The sequence below is a fragment of the Lygodium microphyllum genome, chromosome 30, assembly GCF_053477565.2.
Source record: "Lygodium microphyllum isolate KBCC chromosome 30, Lygodium_microphyllum_v1.1.10, whole genome shotgun sequence".
NCBI classification, from domain to species: Eukaryota; Viridiplantae; Streptophyta; class Polypodiopsida; order Schizaeales; family Lygodiaceae; genus Lygodium; species Lygodium microphyllum.
In genome coordinates, this window is record NC_141164.1 from 44,106,213 (window position 1) to 44,124,566 (window position 18,354).

At 37.9% G+C, this 18,354-nt stretch overlaps 1 protein-coding gene across 2 annotated transcripts; it reads right to left on the reverse strand.

Annotated features, from left to right (window-relative positions):
- Window positions 1-405: 405 nt before the first annotated feature.
- AAH (allantoate amidohydrolase) lies at window positions 406-4,419 on the reverse strand. 2 transcript variants are annotated; one of them, XM_087673039.1, is made up of 13 exons: window positions 4,173-4,419; window positions 3,602-3,842; window positions 3,424-3,506; window positions 3,204-3,307; window positions 3,017-3,101; window positions 2,807-2,923; window positions 2,588-2,697; window positions 2,397-2,502; window positions 2,226-2,312; window positions 1,847-2,089; window positions 1,606-1,731; window positions 1,343-1,516; window positions 406-1,219 (listed from the first exon to the last, which is right to left on the reverse strand). In XM_087673039.1, the coding sequence occupies exons 2-13, from the start codon at window positions 3,687-3,689 to the stop codon at window positions 1,067-1,069; spliced, it is 1,476 nt and encodes a 491-aa protein (XP_087529165.1). In that variant the 5' UTR covers window positions 3,690-3,842; window positions 4,173-4,419; the 3' UTR covers window positions 406-1,066. The 2 variants fall into 2 exon arrangements, with proteins under 2 accessions (XP_087529165.1, XP_087529164.1); XM_087673038.1 differs by having other exon boundaries at window positions 3,602-3,845.
- Window positions 4,420-18,354: the final 13,935 nt, after the last annotated feature.

Genomic DNA, 18,354 nt, shown 5'->3' on the forward strand with positions numbered 1-18,354 from the left:
GAACTGAGACTGGGAACAGTGTGTATTATTGGCAAGAAGCATCACTGTGGCAAGGTGATGTACCCAGAGGCACTTCAGCTGTTTCTCTCTGTTTTTCCAAATTCAAATTTACAAATTTAGCTGCAGGTCAGGTTACTGCATGTATCAAGTCAGCAGCTAAATCATGCAACCTTACAATTGTTCTGGGGTGCCGAACCCATTCAGCTGCCAGGAGGCAGGTTACTGCCTTTATCAAGTCAGCAGCTAAATCATGTGTTTGGGGGTGCCAAACCTTTTGACACCCCAGACCTAGTGGGAACAAGTCCTAAAGTACTCTAGAAACATGAGGGCACGTTTGTATTCCTTTATGCGTACGTACTTATATACACAAAACACATGCACACACATGTATGTATATAAATCAAGTAGGGGCACCGAGAGATTTGTGAAGGTGAAATTCCACATCCAGGTCAATCCAGGTGCACTCAACACAAATGACAAGCAAATACTAAAGCACGATGGCCTATGCTTGGATAAACCTTGAATGATGATTGGCCGGTGAGTTGACTTTACAGCTCGGTTGTGCATTCGTCTTTACCTACTATTGGTTAACCCTACTATCCCTGCATTAGCACATCATTTTTATATAGCTGTGGCAAGACCAAAAAGAGGGGGTAGGGGTGATTCAGGGTCAGTCAGGAACCCCACTAATGCTGGGTGCAACCTAGCTCTTAACGCCATGTTTGACAAAATATCCATGATGTCAATGATCTAACGTAGACTCTTGTGGATGTGTCCAACAAAAGTAGACCTGATTAGTTGAACTACATCAATGCAATCGTAACGAGTTCGGAAGGGTTGCCGCAAAAGAACATGTGTAGCGAAACCAAACTTTAGTACTGTTGATGAGCCACATTAACTCTCTAAAAAGAGTTCGGCACCCAAAGAATGTTTATATACCTAAGTATTTTGCAGCTTTTAACAAGGGGGACTGATATCCTTTGTGGTATTCACATATAGACATCTTCTCTTCCTCTTCTTTCCGGAAGACCAGACACTTCTCCTTCTTTGAGGATGTTTACTATCACTATAGTGCTATTAACATGTCGTTGTAGTCAAGAATCTCATTCTCGAGGAAGGTTTTGACTGCAAGGCTGGCTGCCCATACATCCTCCTCGAGAACATGCTCTGCTGGAGAATGACTAATTCCTCCAGTGCATCGCACAAACAGCATGCCGATCTTCATATCAATCAACCAAGATGAAAGCACCATGCAAACAAGTCAGTTTACTTGATCATCACAGAAAATGTAAGATGTTGCAGGAACAAAGAATTGCACGTGTGATAGACCAAACATGTGTACCTCTGTCAGCTTTGCCATCATCATGGCATCATGACCTGCTCCACTGACAAGAACAGGAACTGGCTGTTGGTCAGAAAAGAGACCTGAATCTGGCAGATTTTGCAGAGCATATCTTGCTGCTCTGTGCAAACGCCTCTGAATGTCTGAATTGCACTTTACAGCACTTGCTTCATGCTGCACCTCCACACCAGTACTCACAATCAATATATAGCGAAAGCAATTTGGACCAGCAAATTTCATTCAAGAGCTAGATTCTGACAAACCTTGAGTTCAATGTCCCAAGAAATGTGTCGATCTTGACATGTCTCCTGAATATGTTGTGCTATTGTTGAGATTGTGTTTGCTCTGACACTGTCATCCTCTGCGCGTATATCAATTGTGAAGACCACCTGGAAAAATTGGAAAGAGAATCATACCTGAACAATCAGTTTGTGTGGAGATCTTATCCAGGGTAAGATGTCAATAATTGAAAACCAAATCTTCAAATAAGCAAATTGCTCTTACCTCACCAGGAATGACGTTGCTAGCTCCCGGCCAGGTTGCTAATTCCCCCACTGTGCATACTAAAGCACCTTCAGAAACGAGATGTTCCTGTTCATTCTGCTCCCAGCTTCTCTTTAGATATTCTTCTGGGTGCTTGCAGATATGTTCAATGCTGACAATAGCAGCTGCTGCAGCCGTCATAGGATCCCGTCGTACTGCCATAGGTACAGTACCTGCATGTCCCTGCGATCCCTTTAATTTTACCTGTAAGGGAGCAATTAATAGCATTAAGGATATCTGTCCATATTCAGGAGGACCTTTATTTTTATACCTTCTTGAATTTAGAGTGGAATTAGTTGTGGACATCATACAGAATCTTCATAGAATTTTGAATCCTTACACTGAGCCTTGTTTGTCCAGCAATTGCTCCTACCACGCCTAGCGGAATGTTAAGCCCTTCAAGCACTGGGCCTTGCTCAATATGTACCTGAAAGATCAAACAAAATCATATCCCCTCTGCTCAATGCAACTATATATTATGATAGCTACCACAACCATAAATGTTGTCTACCTCTACATAGGCCCATACAGAATCTTTATCATATTTAATATCCAATAAACTTGCTGCTGTTCCAGGAAATGCAGCAGCCTGCAATACAGATTCCAATGTCACGCCCCTGCAGCGTGAAACATAGTTCTTCAGAAGTCCTATATATTTCAGAACCCTAGATATTTGAAGCCAAAGTAAAACCCCTAATGTACCCTTTGTCCGAGGCATGCAGATGCCGCAATGGAAACTGTCCTGCAATAGCTGCACTCCCCAAAAAAGTGGACTGAAACCTAACACCCTCTTCATCACTGAAAGCGATGATCTGAACATACGAATCAAATCTTCATAAGTTCACTAAGTCCAAACAGCAGGGTACAAACTACGCTCTCAAAATTTCATTGCATTAAATATCCATGGGATACTGGGCTTACTTCGATAGGCCTTTGAAGTTTTCTAAGCTGGCCACTAGTATGGAGAGCTTTTACTGCTGCAATTGCAACAACAATGCCGAGTGCTCCATCGTAGATTCCTGCATCGATCACAGTGTCCTACAAGTTAAGAAGTAGAACATTGTCAGAAGAGGGAGAAAAACAACTCTTCAATCAGAAAAATGCTCCTGAGAATTGTAGTGGCATATCTACCAGATGAGAACCAATCAAGAGTGCTGGCGCAGAAGCATTGACTCCAGCAACTCTACCATGAACGTTGCCAGCAGCATCCATCCACCTGACCACATGGACAAGACAAGACAATGTCAGAATGAGTCCGAATCAATGATTCTAGCTCAGGATAAACCTCTCAGTATGATGAGTTGTACGCATGACTTACGTGACCATGCCGGCATCTTCCATCCAACTTTGAATGAGTCTCCCAGCTTCTAATGCTGCATTACTGAGGAAAGTCCGCACCAAGTGAAAAGGGGAGTCACTCACCTGTTAAACCAAGCAAAACCAATTATCAGCAATATATTGAATCGAACAAATTACTGCCTCTGATTCAATTGAAAACATAATTCGTGTATCAATCCTTTATGAAGACCCCTAGATACCTTTCCAAGCTGTTGAAGCCTCAGCACTGGTTCCACATGTAAAATGTCTTCCTGTGTTTGTTTGCAGGCTTCAAAGTCCAAGCCTGTTTAGAACAGCTAATAGATTTTACCCAACAGGGTGTATGAAGAATACCCAAATAGGTGAAGAACTCACGTATTTGGCTACAAAGCAACTCACCAGGGGCAGCTCTGAAAAGGAGGGAGGAGATAATGATGCCAGCAATAAGTTGTGCATTTCCATGCCGAGCACCCAAGAACCGCTGCATGATGACACACAGGTCTGGGTAGCCACTTGAAGGTGGCTCTTGTGCAGGATTCTCCAACCATTCAATCTCTACGCTTCAATGATAGACATCAAATGAAGCGAACTTGATTCCCGCAATACACTTTTCTCACCATTTGGCGTTCAATGATGCGTCCTGCTGCATCCAATACAAAGTGGAAAACATCAGACAAACAATTGTGTGTTGATTGCTGGATCAAGTCACAAAGAATATGCAGAACTCGTTTGATGCTAACTCTCTCTGCATGGTAGCTATCAAGCAGGAGAAATGATCAGAGATACTACGAGAAAGCTTAACTTAATCTCTATTGAGAAATTATTCAGAGATACAAGGAGAAAGTTTCAACATAATATCTATTGAGAAAGGAGAAAGGACTGATCTACCATGTACATGGTTTAGCATGAAGTAACATTATCAGAGTAACTATCAGAAAGAACTAATCAAGCACGTGCATGTATGGTATACCTATTGCTCTTTCTCTTCGCTGCCTGTGATGGGAATTCAGCCTTATGAGAATGGATTCTTCTCACACCGTTTGCTGTGTTTGATGGGAAAGATCTTTCACAGGGTATGATAATTCATTCCCCGCACGAATGCCTTACAAAAAAATGAATCGTCGATGTGTGTGAGAGAGAGAGAGAGAGAGAGAGAGAGAGAGAGAGAGAGAGAGAGAGTCTGCTGCCTCTTCCCTTTCCACAGAACAACGGAGGGAGAAACAGACAATACATATAGGAATAGAAAGGAGGCAGGAATTTTTGAGGAGCAGAGAAATTGGGCTGAAGGCGCCCTAAGAATTTAAAATTAATAAAAAAATCTAAGAATTTAAAAATTAAAAAAACAATCGCATGAATTTAAAAATAAAAGCCTATTGCTTTTTTCTTTTTGGGTGGAATTTCTTGAACCTTGTCTGGGATTTCCGCCCCACTTTCAGCAAAATTATGTGAGAATTAAAATAATAATTAAAAAACGATAAAGTTTGGGCACTTTTGAATTTTCTATTCATTTTAGAGAATTTCTTGAATATTGCCTGGGGCTTCCCACTTGCAGCAAAATTCAGTAACGCACTGAGAATTACAAATGAAATAAAAAAAAGTAATTTCGATAAAAGTTGGGCACTATTGAATTTTCTATTTATTTTAGAGAAATTCGTGAGCCTTCTCTGGGATTTCCCACTGACACCAAAAGTCTGTGAGATTCCAGAGCCTTTAGATTCCTGCCACGTGGAGGGGTTTTGTTGGCCAGTTGCAGTGGACGGCTGTGGTGGGTTGGGGGCCCACCCCTCCTCCCAGCTACTTGGAAATCAGAAATCAGCTTTGGACAAAGGGCAACATACCTACTTGTGTGAACTTTGTGTGCATGCTGTCATCACATGACACACACCACAAAAGCAAAAGTAAAACTCAACACAAAGTCTCCAACTTTTAGCCTCAGTTTCCAGATTTTCTTTTGTGGGTCCCACACAAAAAAAAAATCAAACAAAAAAAACCGCGCCCCCGCAAACTTCCTTCACATAGTCACACATAAGGACGGTGCTTACAAAAAACTTTTTCCCCAATCAATAGAAACCATGAAGAGATTGAAACCTAGTTGGTCTTGCTGGAAAACCAACAAGTTTTATAACTAAAATGCTAGTAAAATTGCCGGTTTTCATCAAGATAAACTTCGGTTTGAATTGGGTTTTTGGAAATCTTGCTGGGTAAAAGTACACTATAGGATGGGTATTCTGTGATGAACACTGGTACTCTGGCTTAGTGTTCTTAGATAAAAGGTTTGAACTTTGATGTAAAATGAATTGCAAAGATTTCAAAAAATACTTCAAAATTCAAAGGACATTTAGAACCTTGAAGTTGATGAATTTTTTTGTTATAAAATAGCCAATGTATGTAATTTGATTGAAAAAACCCTTCGAAATGTTGAGTTAAAGGTTTTTATATCTACCACTAAAAATATTGTTTGTGAACGCTATACTTGTTTTGCTGCTGTGTTGATGTGCCATTGTTTATGAAAGCATAAGGTGCAAACGTACATAAGTATCATACAATATGTTCGCGGAGATTTGGAACAATTCTCTCAAGCTTTATGAAGATAGGGGTCATGTCCTCCCATGTTCACCAAAGTGCACATTGTCCTAATATATATGTTTCAAGTTTGAGCATTGGACCACAAACCCATTTTGCGCTGACACTTCTTTCTTTATAAATAGATGTTACTCCTCTCTTTGCATCTCTTTCTTGAAATTGTTAAAGCATGCTTATTTTCATGACTTTTTATAGACACTCTTCTATACGTTTCCCTTATTTGTTTAGCAATGTATGCTTTCCTTATTTATTTGAAGGGTTCACAGCTTGTCATGTTGTGATACATAGACGAAACAACTTGCTCTAAAAGTGAATAGAAAAATATACAAGATAGGAGAAAAAAACTCCTAAACAGGGAAAAAATTGCATTGGCAGTCCTAAGTGTGTACACACACATCACTACCAAACTATGGTAATAACATTTTATAAGTGGTAGTAAACCAATTGAAAGTGGTACGCACTACTTTCAAGTGGTAGTGAACCACTTGTAAAGCATAGTAGACCACTTGGAAATTGTAGTGCACCACCTATAAGTGGCAATACTCTAGTTAGAAGTGGTAGGAGATCAATTTCAAATGGTAGCACACCATGTGTAAGTGCTAGGGAGTAGCCTACTTGTAAGTAGTAGCACACTACAAGCAGTAGCAAATTGCTTATAAGTGATACCAAAAAACCCGTTAGTTGTAGCACACCACTTGTAAGTGGCAACATATCACTTGTAACTATGGTAGTAATGTAACACTATTAGTGGTATCGACCACTTGCAACTTGTAGTGCATCACTTCTAAATGATTCTATAGAATGAAAAACTAGTTCATAGAAACAAAAAAGAATGGTATATGGACACAACGATAAAGTGCTTCATAAATGTTTAGAAACATTGAGTGAAAATTGTTATAGACTGGTACAATAAATGTTGCACTACTTTTTAGTGATGCAACATGACTAGCAAGTGGTATAAAACAACAAAACAAAATGTTGCACTACTTTTTAGTGATGCAACATGACTAGCAAGTGGTATAAAACAACAAAACAAACTGTAGCACCTATAAAAAGTGAGATGCACAAAACAAATCAATTATCTAAGGTTCCTCAAGAAGATGGATTAGATGTTTTACATATGAACCATCTAGCTAGTCCTTTACTACAAATATTGTTCTTCTAAGGGTCAAATGTAGGGAACAAATCATTAGGTTCACTTGCACTGCTAAGTGATATTAGGCTATATGTAAGTTTCGTTTAAGGATTCCCATAAGCTTGGCAACTTGTGCAACTTGTTGTGTACTAATGTCAGTGCTTCACCTCCACTTTCACCATTCAATGGCATCATTGCTTCAAAAACATTTAGAAATATCAAAGCAAAATTACATTTGGAATTGTTAAAGACCAATATCGTAAATGGTTCAAAACTTGTTAGTACTAGATCATGACTAAGTGATATAAAATACCAAAAGAAGTATTAATAAGGAATGGAATGTACAAAGCAAATAAATTAGTTGAGGCTCCTCTAGAAGGTGGATTGGGTGTTGTACATATAAACATCTAGTAAGTCTTTTACTATAAACATCCTTTTTGTTGGAGGACACACTTGTCTCATCCATTCAAAATTGAAAAGGCTAAGTCTTTGATAGTTTGAGTGATATGGGTTCTCTAACCATCTTTGAGTCTTTGATAGTTTGAGTGATGTGGGCTCTTTGTCCATCTTGTCTATTACCTTGTCTATTATATGCAAATTTAGGGAACAAACCATTAGCTTCACTTGCCATTGCTAAGTGATGATTGGCTTTATATAATTTTTTTTGTGGATTCCCATAAGCTTGGTAGCTCATCGTATGCTCATGTCAATGCTTTACACCTTGCTTTGACCATTCACAAACATCAACATTACTAATTTCTTTACAAAAAACTTAGATTTTGAGATCTTCACATGATTTATAATGTTGTAGATGTTCACATCTACAACACTTTACAAAAAACTCATCGGAAGATTTTGAGACCTTTACACGATTCAAAGTGTTGTAGATGTTTCTTAATATAATTACCTTTAACTCTTTGGACTTACTTTGCAAAGAATGGAAGCAAGGATGTTGAAGAAGTTCATCAAAGATTTCCTTCACTTGTATCCTAAGTTGCATTGATACAAAAATGGGATTCATATAATATGGAAAATATGGGATTATTAACTGATGGGCTCCAAAATTACAGGGTATAGTATGGGGATACATAAGCAAATACATGGATTAGTGTATTGGATTAAGGAAAATATAAGTGGGAAATTATTTCTAACGAAATAATTATATTGTATAAGTAGCACCCCTTAAATGAGCCTTGGCACAAACCAAAACGTGGCTTCTCTCCTTGGCAAAAGTTAGAGAGATTTTGGCTACTTACTAAAAAAGTCCAACTAAAAAATTAATAATTAATGATCAAAATGTTTAATAATAACTAAAAAGTTATAAATAAGTATAACTAATAAGTATTAATGATTAAATAATAAGTAATAAATAATTATTTATGAATAATAATCAATAGATAATAACTTTTAACAAATATTAAAAATAATAAAAAATGTATAATATAAAATTATAACTTTTAATATATATCTATTTTGAATCATTAATTAATTTATTTATATGTACATTTACTCAAAAATAATTTTAAATATTATTAATGAGTAAAAAATAAAATTAAAAATATTTAACTTAAATAATACTTGTATATTAAATTTATTATTATTATTATTAAAATTTTTATTCATATTTCATACAAAATAATCTTTCGTACAAAAGATTCTTTTTTATGAAGGATTAGTGGTTATATGATAATTAGGGTATTATAAAGATTATATGGGAGTATTGGATGTACGAAATGTAGTTTTTAATAATATAATCATATAAGTGCAACCTAGCTTATATCCATTTTGAGAAAGACCTCTTGATTCAACTTCTATATGTTTTAGCTTGGTCCATCCATGGCCTTTCTTTTATCAGAAGCTCCTAACTTGATCACGAAAATAATGTTACTTTTAGACGACTATGCATGATCCATATTTGAATTTATTAAGTGTACTTGTGTCACATCAAGAGATTATACTCTCATACCTACATTATCACAAATGGTGAGAAAGAGGAATGCCATTATTATATTAATTAGAGCTATTGCAACATAGCCATGCTTACACAAACACCTACACATATGCACTATACTTCAAGGAATACAAATCATCAAATTAACTTACACATGATTTATACTAAATTAAGTTTTGTTATGTTTTTATCATGTCTACATTTAATCATGTTAATAGTGCTAAATTGCAACTACATCAGATGGGGAAGATGAACATGTTGCTTACACAAACACTTGCACTTTCACATGTGCACAATACTTAAGTGAGTGAAAATAATCAAACTAACTTGTATGTAATGTATACAATTTAATTATGTTTGCATCATGTCTAGAGTTAATAAAAAATAACTACTATATACTATGTATTTAATTATCTAAAAATACATACAGTTTTACACATATATCATTTTTTATTTGTAAATAATTATATACTATGTATTTAATTATTTACAAATACATATAGTTTTACACATATATCATTTCTTTATTTGTATAAAGATATTTTCATGTAACTAATACATTTTCAATGTGCCCTTATATCTATAGCATATGCATGTCTACACATTTATGTTTTTCTGTATCATGTTGTTGCAGTGTGTGGTGGAGAGAGAGAGAGAGAGAGAGAGAGAGAGAGAGAGAGAGAGAGAGAGAGAGAGAGAGAGAGAGAGAGAGTGTGTGTGTGTGTGTGTGTTATAGATTGACTTGCAATGATACATGAACTAAATTGTAGTATAAAAGAATGAAATAGCTAACAATCTAATGCTAATTTCTTGTAATATTCTACCATCAATTGGCATATCTTATAAAAATTACATGGTGCAACGAATAGAATATGAGAAAGAGATAGAGAGTACACAACATATAAGAGGAGAATAACAAAAATTCTTTAGCTCCAAACAACTGATACAAAGATGGCTTTGTCCACCTGCGTGCTTCCAATGTGAAGCTTATATGGCAATTTAGATAGAAGATAGGTGAAGAGCTTAAGGCTAGCTCGAATAACTCTAATAGGATGAAAGATAGATGATTGATAAGCTGTGAAGGGGTTTAGCTTTTATAGCCTTATATGAAGGGGGTCATGATGGATGGCCTTCCATATGCACCTATGTTTGTCGACCTTCCATGTGTACATGTGTTTGTTGACCTTCCATATGCACATGTGTCTTTTGACCTTCCATGTGTCCATGTGTCTATTGACCTTCCATGTGCACCTTCACTAGTTGGCTAGGGAATATTCCATTCACTATTGGCTAGGGCCCTTGATAACTCCCTTATCCCGCAACTCGACACAATGTGCCTCGAGTTGCTACCGGCTTAACTACTCCGTCTAATCCAAAGATTAGACCCACAACGGTCACCTTTTTGCCATCCGGTCACATACACCTCATCTAACATACAAGTCAGGACTCAACCAATATCTGGGCTCACATATGGCTTCTCCTCATAATGGGGGCCTTACAACTTTGAGTACCATGGATCATTGGTGGCACCTTATAAGGGTGGGGCATTGAGCATATCTAATATATCTTACATTCCTTTTGTTCATCCAACACCCCATTATTGCATTTCATCCTAGAGTTGACCATTGATACTCCTTGCTTTTGATTTTGAGAATTTGAAGATGGTGTGCAAATCGAATGCTGGATGCATATGTAGCGAGTGTCGGAAGGTCCCCAAGAAGAAAATAAATCTACTTAAGCTTAAAAAGCAAGAAGATAGACTCGCACGACATGAAGAAAAAAGACAAATTGGGTACAATCTCCCCCCATGCCTTGTTTGAGCACTCCACAAGGCATGTATTTATAAATTTATTCATCTCAAAGCTCAAAAATAGCCCAATTTTACAATAAGCATGCTTTAGCTTTTGTGTTTGCTTTTGTCCAAATAAAGAATAAAGCGGTTGGGCAGCTCATGAGTCGGGGGGTTGTGTCCAAATACAATGTCCAATAATAAAATATTTAAACCGTGTGTCCATGCGCATACAAAATAATAAATATTTGTCAAGTGCTTCAATAAATAAGCACGCCTAAATAAATATTAGCACCACATCTTTAATGATAAGACGCGTGTCCATAAAAAATGATAATTTCTTCTAGGTAATTTGAATACACGCTATTGCCTAGTGCTTCCCAACACCACTGCCACCTACTCTACATATCAATTGAAGCATTCACAATTGTTAGAAAATAATAAAATTAAATCGACAAAAGTGAATACCTAGAAGTCTTTAGCTACAAAATAAATAAAAAGGTTGGAACTATGTCCTAACCTTAATTTAATACGAGTGCAATCTAAACTCATAAACATCCATTAATTTAAATATGTATTTTACAGAATTACCCGCTATTGTGATGCTATGCAGACACAGTGTGAAAAAGCATGGAATGAATCATCATTCGACTTTCTTATTAATCAAGAGAGTCAATGTGATCTAAGTCATTAGTACTAGTGTGAGTGGCATGGATTATCCAAAGTTACTAGATTTTTGGATAATTTCAGTATATTTTTGATATTATTTATTGTAAAAATCCAAAAAGGGTAGAAAAGCTTCTAGATTAGGATGACATGCAAAAAGTAAGTTTCTTTTTAAGCCAGTTAGGAGATTTTTCATAAAAAAGATAGATTGGCAAAATCGCACGCATCGCGATCGTTGGCTGAAAACTGCACTTTGAACTGAATGAAGGAGTGATCTGGGAGATCTGTGAGGAGGTGTCATGAGGTTTTACCCCCCCTTTCGGAGCCAACGGAGCCATCCGATTTGGGTTCTGAGCAGCAGAGAAGGAGCTATTATTTCTAATCCACATTTTTGTTCTATGAGGGAGCTCTAGGAGATCTAATGCCTGGAGAGTGCTTCTGAGTAGTGCCAGACAAAGGATTTCAGGTTCTGTCAATATATATTGATTTGATTCATTGTGCTTTGTCATTATTGTGTTTACCTCTTGCGTATCCTTTATCTTCTCTTCCATCTCCTATCTCTACTTCCTTCAACCTTTGATCCTCGGTGAATTCGACTTTTCGACAAAAACCCCTACGGCATTGGTGAACCCAACGTGAAAGGTTGTCAGAAGAAGGAAAGACAAGATGGGAGAACCTTCGAACATAATCTCCAATGATGTTTTGCAACAGTTGGTGCAAAATATGAATATGCTTATGCAGGTACAACAACAACAACAGGTGATGCAAGCTTCTACTCAAATATAAAGTGTTGTGATGAATGCTTTGCAAGCAGTTGAGCATGAGGTTAAGTTATTCAATGGGAGGAATGTATCTGCATATGTACATACCTATGCTCAAAAGATGGAATTCTTTGGGGTGGCTACCTGCATGGAGTCGGTATTTTGTATGTGTTACTGTACATGAAATAAAAGCACGGATTACTGAATTATACATGCAGGATGCTAATTGAGCAGCCTTCAAGAAGACATCAAGGGATGAATTTTATATTAAAGATACCAGTTTAATTATGCGTAAGACTTTTCAAGAGTGGGTTTTACAACCCAATAAGGGTCTTGTGGCTATTGTTAAGAGAATTTGAAAGTCGATTTGAGCAGTTGGATCTTGCAGAACAACAAGCTCTTGCAAGCCAGAAAATTGAATTGTTTCTATAGGCAGCTGGTCCTGAGTTTCAAGAGAAGCTTGATGATTTGCTGGAGGATCAGACCACAGAGACAGCCAGGATATAACAAACAATAGGGCAAAAAGAAGGATAACAAATAAGAGGGCAAAAAGAAGGGCAAGCAGTCAGGATATAAGTTGCAGTCTGACATTGAGACAGCCATAGATCTTAAGAAGGTTCTTGAAGAACGGATCTCAAATAGTCGGGTGGAGTTCACCTTGGGAGAGGTGCTTGGCATTGCCAAGCGAGAATTTCATAATGAGATCATTGACATAATTAAGAGGAAGCGTCAATTTCTTGGTGATACCACTAGTGCATTGCTGCAATTTGAAGAGAAAACTGGTTTTTTGGGTATTCGGGCTGAATATAAGCATGAAGTGAGTATTGGATTATCTATGTAGGATGCTACTAATCAGTGGTGGGCAGTATGTGAAAAAGAGAAGAAAGTGGCTGAAAATGTATTGTCTTGTAGCAATATGCATGGTGGAGTAAGGCAGATGCAACAATATGGGGAAGAGACTCTAGGATTTACTCCTGGAAGTCACTATACAAGAAATCATTGGGCTAGGGCTACCACTGAAATTGTAGTAAAAATAGAGGAATGTGAAACTCCTATGTTGCTTTACTTGACCATGGGTTTGAGATAAACGTCATTGAGCGTGGATTGTATGAAAATGGTGCATGGCCTGTAGACACTGATCATGGTTGGCATATGAGGGCTGCAAATAATTCTTCGAGAGAGCTTTATGCTGCATGTCCTAATGTGAAAGTGACGATTGGTGATGTACAAGAAGAGCAACACTTCTTTGTGCAAGATAATTTCTCATATGCAATGATTTTGGGACAGCCTTATATTACAGGAGTGTGTATGGAAACAAAGGTGCTTGATGATGGTTTTTTTAATGCAAGAGTCAGAAGCAAGGATGGGAGGAAAGCAATCCAATTTCTTATTTTTTGTGTTAATCATCCTAGAAATCAGGATATGCTCTGAGAGTCTCCTTTGGCTCCAAATGTAAGGAAATTCAAAGACCTGGATTTGCATTAAGCACTACTATAATGTGGGGCTACAATAGTGCTATTCAAAAGATATACTCGTCTCTTGATGGAATGAAGCATGTATGTACTATTGGTTATTCTTAGTTTACAGCAAATAGTTCATGTTGGTTTAAGCCTATGGAAGCTATGTGCAAGGCTGAACGCATATCTATGAAATGGGCTACTAAGGAACTGAAAGCATTGGGATTGTTAGCTGAAAATGAAGGCATTTCAGGTATCTTTTATGGGTTGAATATTTATGACACTATGGCTAAAATTTCAGCAACTATACATGTAGAAAATGAGGCTGGAAATAGAGTGTTGTCAGTATGTTCTTTGGATATGTATGATATTATAGCATTGTTTGCTCAACAGGAAGGATTACAATGGGTTGAAGCACTTGTGGAGACAAAGTATAAGATAGTTGACAAAAAGGTGAAACCAATTGCTTTGCCACTTCCACCAGAGAGTGAGGGTTTGTATGAAAAAGTGTCAAGGCAGCCAAGCTTACAAGATCCTAAAGATATAGGTCATCATTTTACATTTGAAACATTACATGAATTGAAAGTTGGTGCAGAAGGGTTTCTTTTGCCTACTGAGAGGGACTATTTTATGCAGATGTTGGCTAGGCATGGAAAGGCATTTGCATTTCAGCCAAGTGAAATAGGTTGTGTGGATCCAAATGTTGTCTCTCCTATGGTGATATTTACTGTGCCACATATACCATGGAACTTGAGGCCTATTCTAGTGCCTAAAGCTTACTTGCCAAAGTTGATAGATTTGCTAAATGAAAAGATTCACAAGAAGATCTTGGAGCCCTTTTCAGGCCCGTACTCAAATTTTTGGTTTACTATGCCCAAAAAGAATGGGGCTTTGAGATTTATTCAAGACATGCAACTGGTCAATAAAGTGACCATAAGAAATGTGAGTGCAGGTCCTGTGGTTGATGAATTTGTAGAGGCTTTTGCAGGCAGAGCGATCTATTCCTTGGGTGATCTTTACTCGGGGTATGATTAGTTTCATCTTGCAATTGAAAGCAGGGATATCACAACCATGAAGACTCCCTTAGGGTTAGTACGGACGTGTACTCTCCCACAGGGTGCAACAAACTCAGTGGCGCACATGATAAATGCTATGAATAGGGTACTTAGGGATTTTATACCACAATTGACAATGCCCTTCTTGGATGATGTTCCAATCAAAGGGTGTGCAGTGGATGAAAAGAATGAAGAGATGGAAGCTCATGGAAGCACATAGTTTGCTATAGACCATATTGTGGATTGTGAGAGGGTTTTGACACGTCTAGAAGAGGTGCATTTAACTATTTTTGGACAAAAGTCTGTCTTTGGAGTTGAAGAGGTTTTGATTGTTAGGCATATGTGTTGGCCTTATGGGCAAAGACCATCACCAACAAAAACAGATGGGATTGATAGAATGCAAGATGTATGCACGAATGTATCAGAGGTGCGTAGATTCTTAGGTGCATGTGTGTTCTATTTGATATGGATTCCTCACTTTGCACATGTAGCTGATGCTCTTTATTAGCTTTTGAGGAAAGGTCAGAAATTTCATTGGGAAAGGAAGCATCAGAAAGCAATGAAGAAATTGAAGCATCTCTTAAAATCTGCTCCTACATTGAGAAAGGTTGACTATTCACATGGAAAGCATATCATTATTACTGTGGATACAAGCCCAATTGGGATTGGATGGGAAATTGGGCAAGATGATGAGGAAGGGCAAAGATATGCAATACACTTTGGTGCTAAAGTATTGACTGAACGACATAGAAGGCATGCACAGGTTAAAAGAGAATTACGGGGAATTGTGATAGCCCTTAAATGTGATAAGGAGTATTTTATGGGCGCTCATGTTGTCATTGAGACCGATTGTTTGCCGGAATTGGGTATGATTACTAGTTTTGCTACCCCGAACATTGCTATGCTCCAGTGGATTGCATACATCAAATCTTTAAACCCTGAATTTTAGCATATTGTAGGAAGAGATAACCCAGTCGCAGACATGTTATCTTGAGCATGTTATGAGAATGAAGATGGGATGATGGATGAGGAGGAAGAAGATGACTTTCTTGTGGTGGAAAATGATATTGTAAGAGTGAATTTAGCAATGCAAGGTGTTGCTACAACATTAACAGAAGCTTGGACAACAAAGAGAAGACATTTTAGATGTTTTGCATCTTGTGTAGAAGTGTTTTTGGAGGACAAATATGCAGGAGAGTGGGTGAGAATTGGTCAATATCTCAGTACATTAACAAAGAGAGATGAATGATTAGATGAGGATTTTGAAAAGATTAAGAGGAAAGCCTACAAGTTTTTCTTAAAATATGGATACTTATGGAAACATGCTAAAAAGAAACAGGGAATGCCATTGGGAGTTTTGGGTGACAGAGCTTCATAAGTAAATGTTATGCAAGAATTTCATGAAAGCTTGTGGGCTGGTCATAAAGGTGTTTGGGGTACTTTTGCAAAGATCAAAGAAAGATATTGGTGGCAGGGTATGCATAAGGATGTTGCTCACTTTGTGAAAACATGTACGACATGTCAAATGTATTCATTTGTGAGACATCGGGATGGATTGCAGAGCCCACATATCCATTGTCTCTTCATTTTAAGTGGGTGGTGATTTTGGTCACAATGCCTACAGGTCTTTGGCAAATGAGGTATCTTGTGCTTGCCCGTGAAGACTTGACTAATCAAGTGGAAGGGAGAGCTTTACGTACTAAGAAAACAAATGCAGTGTGTACTTTTCTCTTAGAAGAGATCTTTTTTGATATGGCTGTGTGGGAAAAATTACTGCAGATAGGGGTGAGCTGGATGCATCATGATTTCTTTGCACAGTTGGGGATAAAGCTTGGTTTAAATTCAGACTATAACCCTGAAGGAAATGGAAAAAGTGAAAGAGGTTATCCACCTATTGTGAAGGCACTGGCAAAAGCATGTGGAGCAAAGCTAAAAGAGTGGCAAAGATTGCTCCCCTATGCTTTGTGGGCTAACATAACAACTCATAGTGTCGTTACAGGATAAATGCCTACAGAATTGATGTATGGTCAAAAACCTATCATGCCGATAGAAGAGATGACAATCACATGGAGTGTGCTGCCTTGGGAGGAGGAGTTGAATCAAGAGGAGTTATTGGCCTTACGCATTAGATAGTTGGAAAGAAAGTCAGAAGACATAGAGGCAGCAATTGCAAAGTTAAGGGCAACAAGGATATAGAATAAGAAATGGCTTGAAAAAAGACATAGACTGAGACAAATAACCATACAAGATGGGGATTGGGTATTGGTTTATGATAGCAGTTTAGACAACCAGCATAATGGCATGCATAAAGTTTCCAAAGGATAGTTTGGACCCTATGTGGTAAGACATGTGTTTGATAATGCTACTTATGCATTAAATGAGTTGGATGGGACAACCATAAAACTTCCAGTAGTAGGGAAAAGAGTCAAATTATTCAACAGGCGGGAAGCTATTACCTATGAGTTGCCAGAGTGGGAAGAAAATGGTGGCCATGATACAGGGGCTAGCTAGGAAGATATGGAAGATGAAAAGCAAAGGATATGGTTGCAGAGGATGAGGAGGACTCATAATCTAGTGACAAATAGGATTTTGGCACATACCAGAGGATGTGCAGGTTCAGAGGGGGTGGATGTCGTGATGCTATGCGGACACAGTGTGAAAAAGCATGGAATGCATCATCATCCGACTTTCTTATTAATCAAGAGAGTCAATGTGATCTGAGTCATTAGTACTAGCGTGAGTGGCATGGATTATCCAAAAATACTAGATTTTTAGATAATTTTCGTCTATTTTTGATATTATTTATTGTAAAAATCCAAAAAAAGTAGAAAAGCTTCTAGATTAGGATGTCATGCAAAAAACAAGCTACTTTTTTAGCCAATTAGGATATTTTTCATAAAAAAGACAGATTGGCGAAATCGTGTGTGTCGCGATCGCTGTAAATAGGTTGAAAACTGCACTTTGAACTGAAAGAAGAAGGAGTGATCTAGGAGACCTGTGGACCAGGTGTTTTGGGGTATCCTAGGGTTTTATCCCCCTTTTGAAGCCAACTGAGCCATCAGATTTGGGTTCCAAGAAGCAGAGAAAGAGCTGTTAGTTTTGATCCACGTTTTTATTCTACGAGGGAGCTCTAAGAGATCTAATGCTTGGAGAGTGCTTCTGAGTAGTGCCAGACAAAGGATTTCAGGTTTTGTCAATACATATTGATTTGATTCATTGTGCTTTTCCATTATTGTGTTTACCTCTTGTGCATTCTTTATCTTCTCTTCCATCTCCTATCTCTACTTCCTTCAACTTCTGATCCCCGGTGGATTCGACCTTTCGACAAAAACCCCTCCGACACTGTTGTGGAGTCACCCATGTGCACATTAAATTAACATGACACCCGAAAAGGATAGGCATCCCCGTCAACTTGAATCTACCTTGTGTACAAGTCCTGGTAAATAAATATAGTTTTACTGAATCCATCGTAAAACCTCAGGAATCCACCGTGGAATAAAAACTCATAGAATCCACCGTGGTCTCACGGAATCCATCGTGGAATATGCCTCCTGGCATCATAACCCCGAGATGGGATAGCAATTGTCCTCAATTGCTATTAGCTCAATGTGGAGCAAGCTGTGAGAGGTAAGCACTTAGGTCGTGGGTGTGCATCCATTGGGCCTCTTCAACAGGATGATTTTTAGACTTTACCAAATATGTAGAATATCTATGGCAAGTTCTGTTGGTCATAAAGTCAGTGCCTAGAATAGTTT

Bases quoted from the DNA above. Each gene is read 5' to 3' on its own strand.
- AAH (XM_087673039.1), bottom strand. From the start codon at position 3,689: ATGCAGCGGTTCTTGGGTGCTCGGCATGGAAATGCACAACTTATTGCT. The intron at 2,503-2,587 runs GTACATTAGGGG...TTCACGCTGCAG, and splicing joins CTGCATGCCTCGGACAAAGG to GGGCGTGACATTGGAATCTG. The intron at 2,090-2,225 runs GTAAGGATTCAA...GCTCCCTTACAG, and splicing joins CTGGACAAACAAGGCTCAGT to GTAAAATTAAAGGGATCGCA.